Raw genomic sequence first — 21,356 nt, 5'->3', positions numbered from 1 at the left:
CCGCTCCCATGGCTTGCAAGTGGTTGACGGTTTGAACTATAGCCAGCTATTTCTCCGGAGGACCGCACGGCGATATCATAAAAAGATCCTGGAGGGAACGTGCAAAATCCAACTCATAACCGTGCCGATCCACGTCGAGCACCCATTGATCCGAAGTTATTTTGACCCACTCCTCCCAGAACTGGGACAGCCGACCTCCGATAAAAGGAACGGAGGGAATGGGTCTGCGCGCCTTCATTGAGCGGGCTTGCCGGTAGCGAATCCTTGCGAGGCCCCTCCCCGCGGAGGCCGCCTACCACGAAAGGAAGAAGACCAGGACTGGGACCTTGTGGGCTGCTGCTTCTGGGGAAAGGAACCACCTCTACCCGTACGGAAACGCCGTTGACCCCGGAAACGAGCCCTGGCATTCCCAAAGGGCCGAGACTGACGGGGCTTATCCTCAGGCAATTTGTACACTTTGTTATCTCCCAGGTCCTTAATGAGCTGATCTAATTCCTCGCCAAATAGCAACTTGCCCTTAAAGGGGAAGGAACCTACCCTGGCCTTGGAGGTGGCGTCTGCCGACCAACGACGGAGCCACAACAACCTCCTTGCGGAAACTGCCAAGGACATAATTCGCGCTGAGGTGCACAGCAAATCATATAAAGCATCCGCTGTATAAGCGACTGCAGATTCAACGCAATTTGCCTGCTCCGCCTCAGCCGGAGGAAGCTCCTGCACGGTCAGGAGCTGTTGGACCCAGCGCAGGTTGGCCCTCTGGACGAGGCTGCTGCACGCGGCTGCCCGGACACCCAAGGCCGCCACGTCAAAAATGTGTTTCAACAAGACCTCCAGCTTGCGATCTTGGAGATCCCTCAAGGCTATTCCCCCCGTAACCGGGATAGTCGTGTGCTTGACCACAGCCGTGACAGCTGAATCCACCACGGGCGTTTTAAAAAGATCCAAGGATTCTGCAGGCAAAGGATATAGTTTTTCCATGGCTCTGTTCACCCGCAGCGAAGCCTCCGGCAGCTCCCATTCCCTTGAGACAATCTGCAAAACTTTGGGATGTAAAGGGAAAGTCTGAGGGGGGGCCCGAAGGCCTGCCATAGCAATATCCCCCGTGGATGTGTCCGCATTGGGAGGTGGAGCTGTCAGCTCCAGCTCTTGCAGGACATGGAGGTTGAGGAAACTTAACTCATCCTTCCCAAATAAGCGTAGCACCTGGGGGTCGTCCCCCTCTACGGATCCCTGTTCGTCCGCTGCCTGCAAATCCGGTGCCCCCGGAGGATCCGGAGCGGCTCCCGAGTCCCCCGAACTCCCGGCCCCCCCCCCCCACGGGCGGGTGACATGGGCCCCTGTGGATCCCAGCCCCAGCGGGGTCTCCTGGTTCAAGGAAGTCTTGGGGACCTTCGGGGGAGAGAGACCTTCCGCCTCCCAACCAGACTCTGCCTGTAAAAAAGCTTTGTGCATTAGTAGCACAAAATCAGAAGAAAACGGCACAGACCTTTTTAAATCCTTTTTCTTGGAGCCTGGGGGGAAGGGGGCTTGAAGGTCCTCCAAATCGCGCCGGGGGCGCGGGCTCAGGTCGGGAGGAGAAGGAGGAGGGGAGGTTTCCTCCTCCGAAGCCGACGGGTCCGCCTGCCGCGTGGCCAAGATGGCCGCCACTCTCCTCCCCGAGGGAGGAGGGGCCGGGGAACGGCTGCTCGGAGTTGTGCGCTGCCACGACGCTGAGGGAAGAGAAGAATCGTTGCGGGCAGCGCTCGGCCACCGGGAGGGTCCCTCGCCCCCGGGAAGACATTGGGAGCAGAGACCCTCCCGGGAGAGTTGCGCCCCCGCCCCCCCACAGGCCGTGCAGGCCGAAGATTGCGGCATCGCGGCAGCAGAGGAGCTGACAGAGAAAAGAAGGTAAGGAAACCTCACCAGAAAATCGGGCCGGGTGACTCAGCCACCCCCTCCGGAGTCCGTAGAGGCACTGGCAGGCCGGGGCTGACCAAAAAAGAGCTCACTGCCTGTCCCCAACAGGCCTTAAGTGGCTCCAGAGCAAGGACTCTTATTTATTATTATTATTATTTTTTTTTTTTTTTTTAAACTTGCTCTCCTCTTTTTTTTTTTTTTTTTTTTTAAAAACCCCCTTCAGGGCTGAAGCCCTGGAAAATGGGGGGAGGGTATCCGGCCCACCAGTAAACTCTCCCCCAGCCTCAGGGGCACGCTATTCCGGGGAACTTAAGAGGGCAGTGCCCTCTGTGCCTGCCTCGCTCTAAGCTCCTGCACTGTGCAAAAGATAGTTTGAGAGAAAAGACAGTCAGAAAAAAGAATAACACAACAAGAGAAGGGAAGAGACTAATTGATCTTGTCCCCAAATTACTATTATTATGTTTTTTTGTTTTTTCCCAGTACCGACAAACTGACCAGGCCAGGACCGCAGGTTATGCCTCTCAATCTGCTGGAGTCAGAGATTATACTGAGGGATGCAGGTGGCACACCAGTATATCTAGGGGGTGCTTTCAGTTTTCTCTCTGACTCCATCTGCTGGAGGGGAGGCATAACCCAGCAGTCTGGACTGATCCTGGTACGTACAGGGAATTAGCCGATTAAGGGGTCATTTATTAAAGTGCTATATGGAATTTTCGCATGCATTAAGCACTTTTAACAAATGTGAAAATGCCTTAATGCATGCGAAAGTGCCTTTAATGCATGTGAAAGCACTATAATGCAAATCAGAAAAAGGGGAGGAGATTGTGGCCTGGCTTCCACAATTTGCAAAGCCATATTGCACAGCTTTAATTACACCCATACTAGGTGGGGGGAGAGGGAGAGAGAGAGAGAGAGAAGCTGTAATGTGCTCATACTAGGTAGGTATTTATACCTCTATAGGAGGCCCACTTAGTTACTCGAGGTGAGGTTTAGGTATTAGTTTAGGGGTTAGGGGCCACTTTGACATTCAGAGTGCGACATACAAATAGAATAGTGCACACTTGTGAAGATTTGATGACCTTCGGAGTGAGGAAACTCACCCAAAGATGAGATTTGTGCAATGTTCTCTCAACGTAGCTTGATGAAGGTTCATCAAGCTACGTTGAGAGAACATTGCACAAATCTCATCTTTGGGTGAGTTTCCTCACTCCGAAGGTCATCAAATCTTCACAAGAGTGCACTGTTCTGTTCGTACGTTGCACTCTGAATGTCAAAGTGGCCCCTAACCCCTACATTAATACCTAAACCTCACCTCGAGTAACTAAGTGGGCCTCCTATAGAGGTATAAATACCTACCTAGTATGAGTATTTTATGCTGCTCTCTCTCTCTCTCTCTCTCTCACATAAAATGGACATAAGAAATCCTGCTGATTAAATCAATAATTTAGCATTAATATGCTATAGTGCACCATAAGAAGTCATAGGTGCTAGTCACAGAGTTAAGACCAGAACCCAAGAATTCTCCTCCCTAGCCTTGTGCTCTCAACCCTCAAATCTGAAACAGAATATAACCCAAAATAAATAAATCTATCCTTTGTAAGAAAGACATTTGAAATGGAGAAAAGCTAATTAACCCTCTGTTTACTTCCACAAAAATACACAAGGCCCAGAAGCACATATATGTTCTCCAACCTCTGGTTCTGCATTATTACCTTCTCATCTTTGAGAAGCCTTCCCTGCACCTTTTCTTGGTCTGTAAGCATAGCTTGAATAGAAGCAATGTATGTCTGCAGGGCCTGCTTAGCTTCTGAAAGACAAAAAAGACAGAATATGCATACACTTAATGATACTGGCAAATATTTTTATGTTATTCAAACTGGTTGAACTAGTATTTCGATTCACAGGTAGGGTAATTTTCAAACGGGCTTCTTCAGGTCAAGTAATTCTTAATTTGCAGATATAGTCCTTTAGAACAGTGTTTCCCAACCAGTGTGCCGTGTCAATGAAAAGCTACCACTGCCTGATTCTCAAATCCAACCAGCACCTGGACTCTGCTCTCAGCACCTCACAGCAATAAGAGACACCAGTAATGGTTCTTAAACGTGTAGAACAGGGATCGGGAACCAATGGCTCGCGAGCCAGATGTGGCTCTTTTGATGGCTGCATCTGGCTCGCAAACAAATCTTTAATAAAAAAGTAAAAATCTGACAAAATCCCCCACCCTCCTGATGTCCCCCAAGACCTGCCAAAAGTCCCTGGTGGTCCAGCGGGGGTCCAGGAGCTGTCCGGGAGCGATCTTCTGGACTTGGGCTGTCGGCTGCCAATAGTCAAAATGGCGCCGACGGCCCTTTGCCCTCACTATGTCACTGGGGTCGACCAATGGCGGCGGTAACCCCTGTGACATAGTAAGGGCATAGGGCCGTCGGCTGCCAGTAATCAAAATGCCTTCCCTTCCTAGCTACAGCATGAGTTCTAGAGTATGGAAATGAATAAGCATTACGCAGAGTATGGATAGCAGAGCCCCACTTTGTTTGGCACACGTATCTTCCCTCTTCTGAGCTTCCTCCTTTGAGTCCTTCCAGCCTCTGTCTTACCCCTAGGCTTAGTGAGACAGGCAGAACATGCACTGAGCATTAGATGTGACTTGTTCTGAGAGTTGGGAGCAGAAGCAGTGGAGGAGCTGTGACAGCCATGTGGTGGCCAAAATAACTGACTGAGCTGGCTGCCTGTGCCACACTGACTTCTCCTCTCTCTTGCACTTGTATGTAGAGAGAACTGGTCCTTGGTGATGGGATCATGTGAATCTTGGCCCTTCCCTCCTCTTTTTTAAATTTCAAAGAGAAACTGGCAGGTCTTTCAGTGCTTCCCTGGGTCTTCTTCTGGCCATATAAATCGTCTCCATGTCTGCACTGCCTCCTCCATGGAGGTTGGTGTGCCACACAAACATTTTGTTAATATAGGTGTGCTTTGACTTGAAAAGGTTGGGAAACATTGCTTTAGAAAACTGCACCACCAATATGTACATAAAATTAGGTGGACACACGCTGCATGCATGTACTTTTACACATGTAACTGAAAGGCGTTCTGGGATGAAGGCTGGGTAGGGTTGGGACTTACACATATACTTTTTGGTTTTAAAAAGTTTGTACATAAATTCGCTCAGCAAAACTATGCACAAATAGCACATACAATTGTTTATGCATAGTTCTGTGTCAGGATAATTTGCAAAGCAGACTTTTATGAATAAATCCACTTTGAAAATTGGTGTAATTTATGCACATATTTACCAGCTAACTTATGTGTGATTTTATTATTATTATTATTTACTTGAATAACCAAGTTATAAAATCAGGGATTAGCGTGCACAAGGGGGTGCACAATTGTGAACCTTGTGCGTGCCGAGCCGCGCTGCCTTCCCCCGTTCCCTACCCTGCCACCCCTAGCCCGCCACCCCATCTTCCCTTCCCTTCCCCCCCCCTACCTTTTTCTTCTGGTTTTTTTTTTTGTTTTAAAACAGGGCTGAAGTAAGTTGCGCATGCCAGCTGACTGCCGGTGCGCGATCCCCGGCACAGCAGCAAATGGCCACTGTGCCGGGAGCCTCTGACCCCCCCCCCCCCGGAGTGCCCTGCCCCTTTTTGCAAACCCCGGGACTTACATGCATCCCGGGGCTTTACGCACGTCGCCGGGTGTTTTGAAAATAGGCCCTGCGCGCGTAAGGCGATTTACATGCATAGAGCTTTTAAAATCTGGCCCTAAAAGTATACTCACAGGATGAAAGTTTATAGATCTTATGCATGAGTAAAAACACAAGATTTCAAAGACTTCCGAAATTTAAGATAATTGATTTCTTTCCTAATACTCAACAGTATTGAATTCCAAGTTAAGGGAGCTAAATAACTGAAGACTGTTTGTAGAGTATGCTTTAACCTGATCACAATAGAGAAGGAACCATGAGCAAATCCTGCTGTGAAGACCTCAGTGAATGTATAGGTATATAAGTATATAAATGAGGCCAAATATTGAAGATCCACTTTGAGCAAAATCTTAAAGACTAAGCAAAAGATTTTAAATCTACTTGTGTAAGCTTCTTGCAGTCCATGCTCATATTTTCTGCTGCTAAATTCTCCATGTTTTCCTCCACTTTTCCCTCCTGAAGGCAAATCAACTATTATACCTTCACCTTTCAGAGGACAATAGCTGCACTCAGTTTCACGCATTCCCTTATGAATGTTATCTGACTTTATCTCATGATGCAGATGAGAAGACTATTTGGCTGGCGAAGCCTAGGGATCCCCACCAGCTGTGCTATTCTTCCCAATGGTTGCAACTCCTCCTGTTTCTCATCCAGTGAACTGCACTCTAGCTAGGGTGGCAAACAATGTTTTAAGGGGGGGGCATTTGCTATCCCCTAGCAAATGGGGGCTTAGAGGATCCTTAGCTGGATTTCTATTAATGTTTTTGTTTCCACCGTTTCTACTTGGAGACTGTTCCATGCATCAACCACCTTTTCCATGAAAAAATGTTTTCTGAAGTTACTCTTGTATCTTATATCATGACTTCTTGTTCTAAACATGTGCACATTCCAGGAACCTGAGATTCACCCTGATGGCTGGGGCAATCAGCTCCTCTAGTGTGGGCAGAATGTCATGGCTGCAAGCTTGTCTTTGATTTGCCCAGATAATCCTTGCCAGAAAATAGTTGGCATTCCTTGGGGTCCCCAAGGTATCTGGGAAGCAGAGAAAGCTGCAGCAGGGGTCCTGGCAGTCTGGCAATCATGGGAGTGTTATGTTTTGAGGTTTTGGAGTGGATTCTTGGGTACTGTGGTGATGGCCACTCCCACGGGGAGGAGCCTGTGAGGAACCGCAGTACTAGGTTAGACTCTATACACGCAGACACAGAGAAGTATTTATTGTACAGCTTGATGGTACTGCCCGGGAAGCGGGCAGCAGTGAAGATACTCAGTGAAGTAGTCCAGGGGTCCTCAGCAGAAGAGACCAGTCTCACACTTCATAGGCAGCGTGGCAAGGCAGGGACAGGTCCCAGAAGTAGATACAGCGCTGAAGCTGAAGATGAGACAGACTGAAATGGTTAGTACTCACTGGAGTAGAAGTTGTATCATTGAAGGTCCTGGCAGGCAGAAGTTGTTCAGTAGCAGGCACCAGATTAGAGAGAGCAGGCCCTTGAGGAGCAAGTATCCGGTATCCCAAGATAGGTACCTGAAATAGAGCAGAAGGACCCCAAGGAGCGAGTACCCAGGTTAGTGAAAAATTACCCCGAAGGGCAAAGAGAGCTTTCTGCGGGAACTGGGAAGCGGCAGAGCAGCTTAGACCAGAGGCAATCCAATCCTTGCTAACTCAGTTTGTTAGCAAACGAAGGGCAGGCTAAATACCAGGATGTGATGACGTCACTCGGAGGGGACACCCCCAAGGTTCCCGCCATGATGTGGATAAAGACGTGGATGGCGTGCGCGCACGCACCCTAGGAAGCCCTCAGGAAAATCATGTTCTGGGGATGCTGTTCTGGGGATGCTGGAGAGAGCGGCATGAAGACGAGGCAGCAGCCATCTTCCCAAGGCTTGAGGAGAGAGAAGGAAGAAAGGTGAGGCACAGAGGTCGAAGCCACCTGAGACCGACGGACGCAACAGAACCCCCCTTCAAAGGGCCCCCTCCAGACTCCCTACCTGGTCTTGGTTTTTGAGGATGCGATCGTTTAAATTGACGAAGCATCTCTTTGTCCATGATATTAGCCAATGGTTCCCAAGAGTTTTCTTCTTGTCCGTATCCCTCCCATGACAGGAGGTATTCCCAAACTCTGCCTCTCTTCCTTACATCAAGGATCGCATCAACCTTATACTCAATGTCTTCTTCTGCATCAACTGAGGTAGGTTCAGGTGTCTTGGTGGAAAACTCGCTAAGGACAAGTGGTTTCAGCAGCGAAACATGGAATGCATTGTGAATCCGCACAGCTGGAGGGAGTTTCAGACTATAGGTGAGGAGCCCAACCGTCGGAGAATAGGAAAGGGTCTGACAAAGCGTAGAGCAAATCGAGCAGATGGAAGCTTAAGTCTCAGATGTTTAGTAGAAAGCCAAACTTTATCACCAGGTTGGAATTCAGAAGCCTTGCTACGGTGAGCGTCATAGACTTTCTATGCTCTCTGTCCTGCTTTTTGGAGCATCTCTTTAGTCTTTCTCCAAAGCTGCTGTATATTTTTGGCAGTAGATTGAGCTGCCAGGCACGACACATAAAGTGGAAGTGGTAAAGTTGGTAAAGGTTGTCGTCTGTAGACCACTTCAAATGGAGTAGATCCAGTAGATGACACTGGATGCGATTTGATGGCAAATTTAGCCCAGGGCAACAGTTCAGCCCAGTCATTTTGTCGTGAATCGACATAGGCGTGGAGGAACTGTTTGAGAGTTCTATTTATTCCCTCAGTTTGGCCATTCGACTGAGGATGATACGCAGAAGTGAAGTCAAGTGTGATGTCGAATTTCTTACACAAGGCTTTCCAGAACTTTTGTTGCAGTCTGATACTGCAGGCGAAGAAGTGGACCCTTTGGCCGGCCTACCTTGAGTGATAGGGTAGGCCGGGAGGCAGAGCCAGAGGCTCGAGGTGTTCACCCGGGAACCAGGAACCCCCCAGGAAGAGCCCGTAGGGTTCTGGCTCCTTGGGACTTGGGCAATAGAGAGAGTCCAGTAACAGGGGTGAGAGCAAGGAAGTCCAAAGGTACTTGGTGGGCAGGAGACCGGATACTGAGGCAGGTGGAGGACAGTAACAGAGTCTCTGTGGCCAGCGGGAACAGGAGCAGGCTTAGCCTGAAACAAAGTCTGTGATGAGCAGGAGCTGGCGCACGCTGTAACCTGGAACGGGGTCCGTAGCAAGCAGGAACTGGAGCAAGCTGAGGACTGAAGCAGGACCAGAGACGAGCCGAGATCAGTGGCAGGCAGCAGGCTGGGCAAACAGGAAAAGGCCAAGATCAGGGCAGGCGGCAGGCAAGCGGAGTCAGGAACAAACCAGGGTCGGAGGCAGGCAGCAGGCAAAGCGTAGTCAGGAACAAATCAGGGTCAGAGGTAGGCAGCAGGCAAAGCGTAGTCAAGGCAATCCAAGGTCAGTGACAGGAACTCAGTGAAGACGATGCGCAACTCAGAACTACAAGGCAGTAGTGAACCTCGTTGCAAGGCGATGAGACGGCGTTCGGACGCCGGTTATATCGCCCTGGGCGCGTGACATCATCCTTGCAGGTGGGGCTCAACTTCCGGGTGCTGGACGCACAAAGTGAGCGTACTCGCGCGCGCGTGCGAGGCAGCGGCAAAACAGACAGGAAATGGCGGACGCCACGTGGAGCCATCGGCGTCTTGGGATCCTGGGGTTGCAGAGTGCGGCGTCTCCAGCCGCGAAGGTAGGCATTGGTCAGGCACAAGGGAGAGGAAGCAGTGCAGACCGCAACAGAACCCCCCCCTTTACGGCCCCTCTTGAGAGGCCCAGGTTTCTCCGGATGGTCCTGATGGAACTGCTGTAACAAACTCTTGTCGAGGATATTACGACTGGGCTCCCATGTATTGTCCTCGTCACCGCAGCCCTCCCATGCAAAGAGGTACTCCCATCTACGGTTGTGGAAGCGGATGTCCACAACCTCACGCACTTGATAAGTGGGGTCATCATCGATGGGCGCTGAAGCCAGATCTGGAGGTGTGCGGTGATAGCGAGACAGGACCACGGGTTTAAGCAGGGACACATGGAAGACATCGTGGATGCGGAGTGTGGACGGCAGCCTCAGCCGATAAGATACCAGGCCCACTCTCTCAGCCACCCGAAACGGACCGCAGAACCTGGGTGCAAACCTCCGTGAGGGGAGACGGAGATGGATGTTTCTGGTGCTGAGCCACACCCGATCTCCTGGCTGGTAGACAGGAGCTGGTCGGCGGCGGCGGTCGGCCACTTGTTTGGCTGCGGCGGCTGCGTGGCGCAGTTTGTGCTGGGTTCTGTGCCACAACGTCTGTAGTTGCTGTGCTGTGACTTGGGCGGCAGGTGAAGCGCTGGAGGTGACGAGAGGGAGTGGTGGTCTCAATAGTTTTCCGTACACAACCTGAAATGGGGACTTGCCAGTGGCTGCATGAGCCTGGTTGTTGTAGGCGAACTCGGCCCAAGGCAGTAGTTCCGACCAATTATCCTGTTTTTCGTTCACAAAGGACCGGAGGTAGGCCTTCAGGGTCTGATTCATCCTCTCCGTCTGCCCGTTGCTCTGCGGGTGAAAGGCCGTGGAGAAGCTGAGCTTTACCTTGAAGCACTTGCAGAGGGCCCTCCAATAGCTTGCTACAAACTGGGGACCTCGGTCGGAGACTACATCTTGTGGGAGACCATGTAGCCTGAAAATGTGTTGAGCAAAGAGAAGAGCCAGTTCAGGCGCTGATGGCAGCTTGGGTAGCGGGACCAGGTGTACCATTTTAGAAAAGCGGTCTACGGTAACCCAGATGACTGTATGACCGCTGGAAGCAGGCAGGTCCACCACGAAATCCGTGGCCAGGTGTGTCCAGGGTTCGGTGGGAACCGGCAGGGGCTGCACTAGACCACACAGGGATCCAGGACTGGGCTTTTGACGGGCGCAGGTAGGGCAGGAACTCACATAAGTACTGACATCATGCCGGATGTTGGGCCACCAATAAAAACGGTTAAGGAGTTCCAGTGTTCTTTCACGGCCTGCTTGCCCTCCGACGAGGGAGTCGTGAGCCCAGCGTAACGCCGTGAGGCGATCCCTGCGAGGGACTACGGTCTTGTCCTGGGAGAGGACCGTCAAAGCGGACAAGCGGACTTTACTGGGGTCCAAGATGAACTGAGGAGGTTCCTGATCCTCCTCGACACACGACGTCCGGGAGAGGGCATCTGCACGGACGTTCTTGGCTGCCGGTCGATATTGTAAGGTGAAATCGAACCGACTAAAGAACAAAGCCAATGAGCTTGGCGGGGGTTTAATCGCTGGGCCTGAGACAGGCCAGTGTATACAGTGGTAGTATGTAACGCCCCTTCGAGCCACTGCCTCCACTCTTCAAAGGCAAGCTTGATTGCCAATAGCTCCTTGTTACCGATGGAGTAGTTGCTTTCGGCTGGGGAAAACCTCCTAGAGAAGTAGGAGCAGGGTAGGAGTTGTCCGGAATCAGAGTGTTGGCTGAGCACGGCTCCTACGGCGATACTGGAGGCGTCAACCTCCACAATGAAGGGTTTGGAGGGATCAGGATGTCGGAGGCAGACGTCCGATAGAAAAGCCTCTTTCAAATCGGAGAAGGCTGTAACTGCGGCGTCAGGCCAGTTCTTGGCATCGGCTCCCTTATGGGTCAGGGCTGTGAGTGGAGCAACCCGGTGTGAGTAACGTGGGATGAAATGTCTATAGAAGTTTGCAAAACCCAGAAATCGCTGGAGGGCTTTGAGCCTCGTGGGTTGAGGCCACTTGGTGATGGCCACCACTTTATCTGGGTCCATGCGGAAGCTGGTGGACGAAATAATATATCCTAGGAAGGGCAAGGACTCGGCCTCAAAAGTGCACTTCTCCATCTTAGCGTAGAGATGATTCTCTCGGAGGACTTGAAGAACTTGTTTCACGTGATGACGATGGGAGTTCAAATCCTTAGAGAAAATAAGCACGTCGTCCAGATAGACAATGACATGCGAGTTAAGCATGTCACGCAGAACCTCATTCATTAGGTGTTGGAAGATGGCTGGAGCATTGCATAGTCCGAAGGGCATTACTAGATACTCGTAATGCCCATCCCTGGTATTGAAGGCCATCTTCCATTCGTCCCCCGGACGGATACGAACAAGGTTGTAGGCCCCCCTGAGGTCCAATTTGGTGAAAACACGGTCCAAAAAGTTCTGGGATCAACGGGAGTGGGTATCGATCCCGTTTGGTGATGGCGTTCAAGCCATGATAGTCAATGCATGGCCTGAGAGAGCCATCCTTCTTGGCCACGAAGAAGAAGCCGGCACCAGCCGGCGAGCGAGAGGACCGAATTAACCCCTTGGCCAGGTTCTCTGTCACGTACTGCGACATGGCCTTTGTCTCCGGTAAGGATAGAGGGTATACGCGGCCTCGAGGAGGCGTGGTGCCTGGCAATAAATCAATGGGACAGTCAAACGGCCGGTGTTGCGGAAGGAGCTCTGCCATTTCTTTGGAAAAAACATCCTCAAAGTCCTGGTATGGCTCGGGTAACAGGTGGGATGAGCGGATGTGCAGGGCTTTGGGTGGATGCGGAAGCTGTAAGCAATGTTCAAAGCAGGCTGGACCCCAACGAACCAGTTGGAAATCGTCCCATTGTATTATGGGCGAGTGCTGTCGGAGCCAGGGTAGTCCCAAAACCAAAGGGTGCACAGCTTGCTCCAAGACAAGCAGGGAGATCTCCTCAGAGTGAAACAATCCGGTTTGTAATGTTACAGCGGCCGTGGAGCAGGTAATGACCCCAGGGAATAGAGTACCTCGGATTGAGGAAATCCGTAGCGGCGGGACCTTTTGTACAGTGGGAAGGGCCAGCTGAGTCACCAAATCGGCCACGATAAAATTCCCTTCAGCACCGGAGTCTATGAAGGCACGGATCTGGAGTTCCCCTCCCGGGTACTTCAGTGTTACAGGCAGTGTGCACAGAGGAGCTGATCCAGTAGCGCCTAGGTGTAGCTCCTCGGTGTAGCCTAGGCAGGAGCGTTTTCCCGGATGTTCTGGGCAAGTAGAGAGAAAGTGCCCCTTGCCTCCACAATAGAGGCAGAGACCTAGCGTGCGACGTCTCCTCTTTTCTTCTGGGGTTAATGGAGACCTACCCAATTGCATGGGTTCCCCACCAGGCACAGTGATAGGAGGAGCCCTGGAGACCAGGGTTCTGGAAGAGACAGATGGCTGTGGAGGTGGCCTACAGCCCGAGCGGGTCTCTTTGTCTCACTGTTGAAGGCGGCGATCCACCCTACCCGCAACATCTATCAGATCATTTAAGTCCCCTGGAAGGTCCCGTCCTGCCAGCTCATCTTTGATACGGCCGGCTAGCCCTTCAAGAAAGATCCCTTTCAGACAATCATCTTGCCAACCGACCTCCATGGCTAGCGTACGAAATTCGATGACGTAATCAGCCACCGGGCGTGTTCCTTGCCTGAGGTGCAAGAGTTCCGAGGCTGCGGTGGTTTGGCATGCAGGGTCATCAAAGGCCAGCCGAAAATTAAGAAGGAAGTCCTCCAGGTTCTGTAGCATGGGATCCTGGCGTTCCCACATAGGTGAAGCCCAGTCAAGGGCCTTGCCATCCAGCAGTGAAAAAATGAACGCCACTTTGACTGCGTCCGAAGGAAACTGTGCAGGCAGGAGTGTAAAGCGTACTTGGCACTGATTTAAAAACCCTCGGCAGGACTTGCTGTCCCCGGCATACCGGGTAGGTGTGGGTAACTGTGTTACTGAGGCGGTAGAGGAAGCAGGTGCCGGAGGCGACACCCGAGAGGAACCCTCTAGGCGGGAGACCAATTGTTCCACGGTGGCAGCGAGGGTGTCAATGCAGTGCTGCTGCTGCTGGAGGCGTTGAGCCATTCCTGGAATGGCCTGCAGGCTAGGGGCCTCCGCCGAGTCCATGGCCTTGCAAACTGTTGCAGTCTGATACTGCAGGCGAAGAAGTGGACCCTTTGGCCGGCCTACCTTGAGTGATAGGGTAGGCCGGGAGGCGGAGCCAGAGGCTCGAGGTGTTCACCCGGGAACCAGGAACCCCCCAGGAGGAGCCCATAGAGTTCTGGCTCCTTGGGACTTGGGCAATAGAGAGAGTCCAGTAACAGGGGTGAGAGCAAGGAAGTCCAAAGGTACTTGGTGGGCAGGAGACCGGATACTGAGGCAGGTGGAGGACAGTAACAGAGTCTCTGTGGCCAGCGGGAACAGGAGCAGGCGTAGCCTGAAACAAAGTCTGTGATGAGCAGGAGCTGGCGCATGCTGTAACCTGGAACGGGTTCCGTAGCAAACAGGAACTGGAGCAAGCTGAGGACTGAAGCAGGACCAGAGATGAGCCGAGATCAGTGGCAGGCAGCAGGCTGGGCAAACAGGAACAGGCTAAGATCAGGGCAGGCGGCAGGCAAGCAGAGTCAGGAACAAACCAGGATCGGAGGCAGGCAGCAGGCAAAGCGTAGTCAGGAACAAACCAGGGTCAGAGGCAGGCAGCAGGCAAAGCGTAGTCAAGGCAATCCAAGGTCAGCGACAGGAACTCAGTGAAGACGATGCGCAACTCAGAACTACAAGGCAGTAGTGAACCTCGTTGCAAGGCGATGAGACGGTGTTCGGACGCCGGTTATATCGCCCTGGGTGCGTGACGTCATCCTCGCAGGCGGGGCTCGACTTCCGGGTGCTGGACGCACAAAGTGAGCATACTCGCGCGCGCGAGGCCTCGGCAAAACAGGCAGGAAATGGCGGACGCCACGTGGAGCCATCGGTGTCTTGGGATCCTGGGGTTGCAGAGTGTGGCGTCTCCAGCCGCGAAGGTAGGTACTGGTCAGGCACAAGGGAGAGGAAGCGGTGCAGACCGCAACAACTTTGCTGTAAATTGAGCTCCTCTATCAGAAACAATATGTTTAGGCATGCCATGTAGGCGAAATATGTGACTGATGAATAACTTAGCAAGTTCCATGGCTGATGGCAAGCCAGGAAGAGCCACGAAGTGAGCCATCTTCGAAAATCGGTCCACTGTAACCCAAATGGTATTGTTACATCCAGAAAGTGGCAGGTCCACTTTCTGTTGCAATATGGGTCCAGGGCTCATCTGGCGTTGGCAAGGGTTGAAGCAGGCCCCAAGGATGTCCGGGCGGAGGTTTCTGTCTGGCACAACTGGAAGAGGAGGCTATGTAAGCTAGAGTGTCTTCTTTCATGGTGGGCCACCAATAGTACTTTTGTAGCTTGGCCAGTGTTCGCCGTTGACCAGGGTGTCCGGCCAGTTTTGAATCATGAGCCCATCTTAGCAATTTCTTTCTTAGATTGCAGGGTACAATGGTCTTGCCCGAGGATACGAGATGTGTAGCTGAGAGGACCTCTCTCTTCGGGTCAATAATATGCTGGGATTCATCAGGTACGTCCTCTGAGAGGAAAGAGCGAGATAATGCATCTGATCTGACATTCTTGTCACCAGAGCGATATTTCAGCAAAAAGTCAAATCTGTTGAAGAACAGGGACCACCTCGCCTGTCTATGGTTGAGGCGTTGAGCGTGACGGAGGTACTCCAGATTTTTGTGATCAGTGTAAACAGTAATCTGATGTTGTGCACCCTCAAGCCAGAGGCACCATTCTTCAATTGCCATTTTTATTGCAAACAGTTCTTTATCCCCAATGCCGTAGTTCCTCTCCGCAGGCGAGAAGCGTCGGGAAAAGAATGAACATGGGTGCAAGATCTTTGAATCACTGGTCTGGCTTAGCACGGCCCCTACACCTACATCAGAGGCATCGACTTCCACAATGAAGGGTCGAGTAGGGTCTGGATGGCGGAGACATGGTTTACTTTGAAAGGCGTCTTTTAACTTCTGGAACGCAGTCACAGCTTCCATAGACCAAGTAGCAACGTTGGCTCCCTTCTTAGTCATTGCTGTTAATGGAACAGTCAATGAAGAGTAATTTTTAATAAAGGTCCGGTAGTAATTGGTAAATCCCAAAAATCATCTTAGAGCTTTTAGGCCCTTGGGCTGTGGCCATTTTTGAATACTCTCAAGAGGGTCCATTTGGAAACCATTGTTTGAGACAATGTAACCTAAGAAGGGCACGGATTCTTTATGAAATTCACATTTAGACAATTTGGCATACAAGCGGTTCTCACGAAGTCTCTGCAGAACTCTTTTGACATCTTCCTGATGGGATTGCATGTCCTGAGAAAATATCAAGATGTCGTCTAAGTAGACAACGACACATTGGTAGAGTAAATCACGCAGAATGTTGTTCATCATGTTTTGGAAGACAGCCGGGGCGTTGCACAAGCCAAAGGGCATCATCAGGTATTCAAAGTGTCCATCCCGGGTATTAAAAGCTTTCTTCCTTTCATCGCCAGAGCGGATGCAAACTAAATTATATGCTCCTTTGAGGTCAAGCTTGGAGAATATCTTGGCTCCCTGTAACCTATCAAATAGCTCTGAGATGAGTGGTAAAGGGTAGTGGTCCTTTATGGTGATCTCATTCAGACCTCTGTAGTCAATGCACGGACGTAGCGTTCCGTCCTTTTTCCCCACGAAGAAAAATCCTGCGCTGGCAGGCGACTTAGAAGGTCTTATGAAGCCTTTCTGGAGATTCTCCTGGATATATTCCGACATCACCTTATTCTCCACTACAGAGAGGGGGTAGACCCTTCCTTTGGGTGGTTCCGTATTTGGCTTCAAATTAATTGTGCAGTCGTAGGATCTGTGTGGAGTTATAACACATCAGCAGCTTCTTTTGAGAATACATCTTGGTAAGATGCATATTGAGGCAGCAACCCAGGCAACAACGGGGTAGTTGGCATGCATGGTATTGGAGAGACTTCCATTAAGCATTTGCCATGACATTCTGGACCCCAATGTGAAAACTCCAAAGTGGTCCAGTTGAATCGTGGCATGTGCTTCTGCAGCCACGGTAGCCCAAGTACCAAAGGTTGCATGGCCTTCTCTAGCACAAAGAAGGAAATAGTCTCTGTATGAGGAGCACCGGTACGCAAGCTCACTGGTTCTGTAAGCAGAGTTACTTCACCCGGTAAGTGCTCTCCATGAATACAGGACAATAGTAATGGAGGCATCACAGTAGTGGTAGGGATCCGCTAATGTTCCACTAGACGTTTCAAAATGAAATTTCCCCCTGCCCCAGAGTCTACTAAGGCAAGGGTCTGATATTCCAAAGGCCTGCAGATTAAAAATACTGGAAGAGAGATTGGAGGAGAGGGTGCAGTTAGACCTAAGAAGAGTCCTCCCACAGGACTTAGGTCTGCCAGTTTCCCGGACATATTAGGGCAGGGGTGGGCAATTCCGGTCCTCGAGGGCTGCAAACCAGTCAGGTTTTCAGGATATCCTTAATGAATATGCATGAGAGAGAGCGGCATGAAGACGCGGCAGCAGCCATCTTCCCAAGGCTTGAGGAGAGAGAAGGAAGAAAGGTGAGGCTCAGAGGTCGAAGCTGACTGAGACCAACGGACGCAACAGGGAGGAGGCGGAGCCACAGGAACTGGTACTGGAGCCGGTGTCAGTAGCTGGATCTGCATCGCCTCCATCCTTACTGTCAGTCCTTTGACCAACCCAGTCAATTATTTCAACATGTCTTGTTGCTGCTGGATGTGCTTGGCCAATCCAGGTATGGCTTGAAGTACAGATGAGTACGGATGAGTCCACCAGATCCATGGCCTCAACAAACTTGTAATGGTAATGGACCCTTGTGCTGTGGCATGGTTGATGCTACCTAGAAAAGTTTATGATTTAACATAAAATACTAATATACTGAAAACAACGTCAGTACCAGAGATAATGGTAGTGAACTGAGCAATAAGTAATGAATGATGTAAAGTGTATAGGTAATAGAACTAGAATCTGCATTTGCTGTATTGCCAACTTTGAAAATATATGAATATGAAGTTTATAAATCTGCTGTCATGTTGAAAAAGAATATGTACAAATATGAACTAGAACATATGTTTGCTATGATGTTGACCTAGATTATGAATGCTAACACAGAAAGTGATTGTTGACCAAGAATATGAACGCTGATTTTGTAAACTGTTGTGATCTTACTCTGGAACGACGGTATATAAAATGCCTAAATAAATAAATAAAAATTAAATAGATCCCAAGCTACTATTCTTTACTGATTAATAGCAGTTTATGGATTTCTCCTCTAGTAACTTATCATAAGAACATAAAAAGTTGCCATACTGGGTCAGACCAAGGGTCCATCAAGCCCAGCATCCTGTTTCAAACAGTGGCCAATCCAGGTTACAAGTACCTGGCAAGTACCCAAAACAATATGTAGATCCCATGCTTCTAATGCCAGTAATAGCTGTGGCTACTCCCTAAGTGAACTTGATTAATAGCAGTTAATGGACTTCTCCTCCAAAACTTATCCAAACCTTTTTTAAACCCAGGTATACTAACTTCCCTAACCACATCCTCTGGCAACAAATTTCAGATCTTAATTGTATATTGAGTGAAATAGAATTTTTTCCGATTAGTTTTAAATGTGCTACTTGCTAACTTCATGGAGTGCCCCCTAGTCCTATCCAAAAGAGTAAATAACCAATTCACATTTACCTGTTCTTGACCTCTCATGATTTTATAGACCTCTATCATATCCCCCCTCGGCCATCTCGTCTTCAAGCTGAATATGTTGTGCGCCCGTCCGAAGCCGGCCCGTGCACGGGCCTGCTCACCTCTCCAACACTCCTGCAGGTCCCGGTCAGCCTCCCCTGCGGCGGCGGCAAGTGTCTCCAGGCCCCGGCATCCTGCGGCAGCAGTTGCCGGGCCTTCCACTGCTCACCAGGCCTCACAGCGGGGTTCGGCGTCCTCCGTGGCATTGGCCCCGCCCCTACGCACGCATGCGCTCAGACCGCCCGGTCCCTTGTAGGGCCGAGGGCGGGTCCTAGCTCTGCGGCGTGCCCTGATTGATCCTGATACTAAAGGAAGTGCCTTCCTGCACTTCCTCGCCTTGGCAATCGGGTTGACACCATGTGTGTACTAGTTTGTCTCCGTGTCTCTTTGCTTGTTCCAGTCTTGTTCCAGTGTCCTTCCATTCCAGCCTTGTTCCAGCATCCTCCTGTTCCAGCCTTGTTGCAGCGTCCTCCTGTTCCAGCGTCTGTCTTCCCCTGTCTCCCCAGGTAGTACCTCTTGGACTGACTCTCTGGTACTGACCATTGTCTGCTCTTGACTACATTGCCTGCTGCCTGGATCTTGACCTCTGCCTGCCTCGATTACTCTTGAACTGACCTCTGGAACCTGACTTCTGCTTTGGCTGACTATCCTCGGACTGACCTTTGGAACTTGACCCCAGCTATTCTTGACCACGCCTCCTTGATTCTGGCCTTGCTCCTAGCCCTGTCATCACAGACTCTGTTTTGGCCTTCCTTGGTCCCTCAGACCCCTTGTCCAGACATCGACCATGCACTCTTGCTCTTGGTGGGCATACCATTGAACTTTCTTTCTGGGAGAACCTGCGAGACCCACCTAAGCCCAAGCGGCCCGGGTCCCCAAGGGCTCCACCCGGGGGACCTCGGGCTTCCAGTGGTGAAGCTCCAGCTAGCCTCTGTCTGCTACTGTGCTCCGCCTCCTGGTGGCAGGTTCTTCCTGGGTCCGACTAGGGAGCTGTCCTCTCCTGCTCCATACCAAGGGTCCATCTCCAAGCGCTACAGAATAGCCCTAACTTTTTTAGCCTTTCCTCATAGGGGAGCCATTCTATCTCCTTTATCATTTTGGTCGCCCTTCTCTGTACCTTGTCTAGTACAACTATATCTTTTTTGAGATGTGGCAGCCAGAATTGTACCCAGTACTCAAGGTGCAGTCTCACCATGGAGCAATACAGAGGCATTAAGACATTTTCCGTTCTATTCACCATTCCCTTTCTAATAAAATGGATAATTCCATTCCTAATTATTTTCTGTTTTATTCATCATTCCCTTCTTAATAATTCCTAACATTCTGTTTGCTTTTTTGATCTCTGCAGCACACCAAGCTAATGATTTCAATGTATTATCCACTATGATGCCTAGATCTTTTTCCTAGGTGGTAGCTCCTAATATGGAACCTAACATCGTGTAGCTACAGCATGGATTATTTTTTCCTATATGCATCACCTTGCATTTGTCCACATTAAATTTCTTCTGTCATTTGAATGCCCAATCTTCCAGTCTCGCAAGATCGTCCTGCAATTTATCAGAAAGAGCTTGTGATTTAACTACTCTGAATAATTTTGTATCTTTTCAAATCTGATTGCCTCACCAATTGTATCCCTTTCCAGATCATTTATAAAGATATCAAAAAGCACCGGTCCAAGTACAGATCCCTGAGGCAATCCGTTTACCCTTTTCCACTGAGAAAATTGACCAATCCAACTCTCTGTTTACTGTCTTTTAACCAGTTTATAATCCATGAAAGAACATCGCCTCCTAGCCCATGACTTTTTAGTTTTCTTATAAGCCTCTCATGAGGGACTTTGTCAAATGCCTTCTGAAAATCCAAATACACTACATCTACCGTTTGAACTTTATCCACATGTTTATTAACCCCTTCAAAAAAAAATGAAGCAGATTTGTGAGGCAAGACTTCCCTTGGGTAAATCCATGCTGACTGTTCCATTAATGTCTTTCTATATGCTCTGTGATTATCCAAATCTTTTTTAAAACCAGTTACACAAACTGCGGTAACCACATCCTTTGGCAATGAATTCCAGAGCTTAATTATGCATTGAGTGAAAAAGAATTTTCTCCGATTTGTTTTAAATGAGCTCCTTGCTAATTTCATAGAGTACCCCCTAGTCCTTTTATTGTCTGAGAAAGAAAATAACCGATTTACATTTACCTGTTCAAGACCTTTCATGATTTTGTAGACCTCTATCATATACCCCTCAGCTGTCTCTTCTCCAAGCTGAACAGCGCTAACCTCTTTAGCCTTTCCACACAGAGGAGCCGTTCCATCCCCTTTACCATTTTGGTCACCTTTCTTTGTCCTTTCTCCAGTGCAACTATATCTTTTTTGAGATGTGGTGACCAGAATTGCACTCAGAATTCAAGGTATGGTCTCACCATGGAGCGATGCAGAGACATTATGACTTCTACTGTTTTATTTACCATTCCCTTCCTAATAATTCCTAACATTCTGTTTGCTTTTTTGACCGCCACAGCACATTGAGTCAATGATTTCAATGTATTATCCACTATGACGCCTAGATGACTTTCCTGGGTGGTAACTCCTAATACGGAACCTAATATCATGTAACTATAGCAAGGGTTATTTTTCCTATATGCATCACCTTGCACTTGCTATATTAAAATTCATCTGACATTTGGACTCCCAGTCTTCCAGCCTCACAAGGTCCTCCTGCAGTTTACACAAGCTGCTTGAGATTTAACTACTCTGCATAATTTTGTGTCATCCGCAAATTTGATCACTTCACTCATCGTACCCCTATCTAGATCATTTATAAATATATTAAAAACTAAATCAAATAACCATCAAGACAGACAGGACCTCATATTTAAGATGGTTGAATTCTTTTAAATTTCAATAATAGTGGTTAAACTCTAGTGAACTTTGTTACACAAACTGTGCTGAGAAACCACATAAGTGATTTGCATCCATATATTATAATCATGGGTCCTCTACATTTCCGTTCTTTCTTGCCTTTTCGTATGAAAAATACTTTTTATTCAATCATGTTTATAAAATGCTACATTAACCAAAGACACTTATCTGAACTGCAATCTGATAAATTTCTGCCCGTGCCGCAACTTAGCCTTTATTTCACCCGACATGACCCGTG

At 49.5% G+C, this 21,356-nt stretch overlaps 1 protein-coding gene across 2 annotated transcripts in view; it reads right to left on the bottom strand.

Moving 5' to 3' along the window:
* Positions 1 to 21,356, bottom strand: part of ANKRD45 (ankyrin repeat domain 45) — a 124,442-nt gene that overhangs the window by 12,513 nt on the left and 90,573 nt on the right. For both annotated transcript variants that reach the window (XM_029618970.1, XM_029618971.1), the window contains one exon: positions 3,609 to 3,703. In XM_029618970.1, coding sequence (XP_029474830.1) covers positions 3,609 to 3,703 — 95 coding nt within the window. The remainder of the gene's footprint in view (positions 1 to 3,608; positions 3,704 to 21,356) is intronic.

The sequence above is a fragment of the Rhinatrema bivittatum genome, chromosome 10 (assembly GCF_901001135.1).
Source record: "Rhinatrema bivittatum chromosome 10, aRhiBiv1.1, whole genome shotgun sequence".
NCBI classification, from domain to species: Eukaryota; Metazoa; Chordata; class Amphibia; order Gymnophiona; family Rhinatrematidae; genus Rhinatrema; species Rhinatrema bivittatum.
The sequence above is the reverse complement of the archived record's forward strand: the minus strand, read 5'-3'. Positions and strand labels throughout refer to the sequence as shown.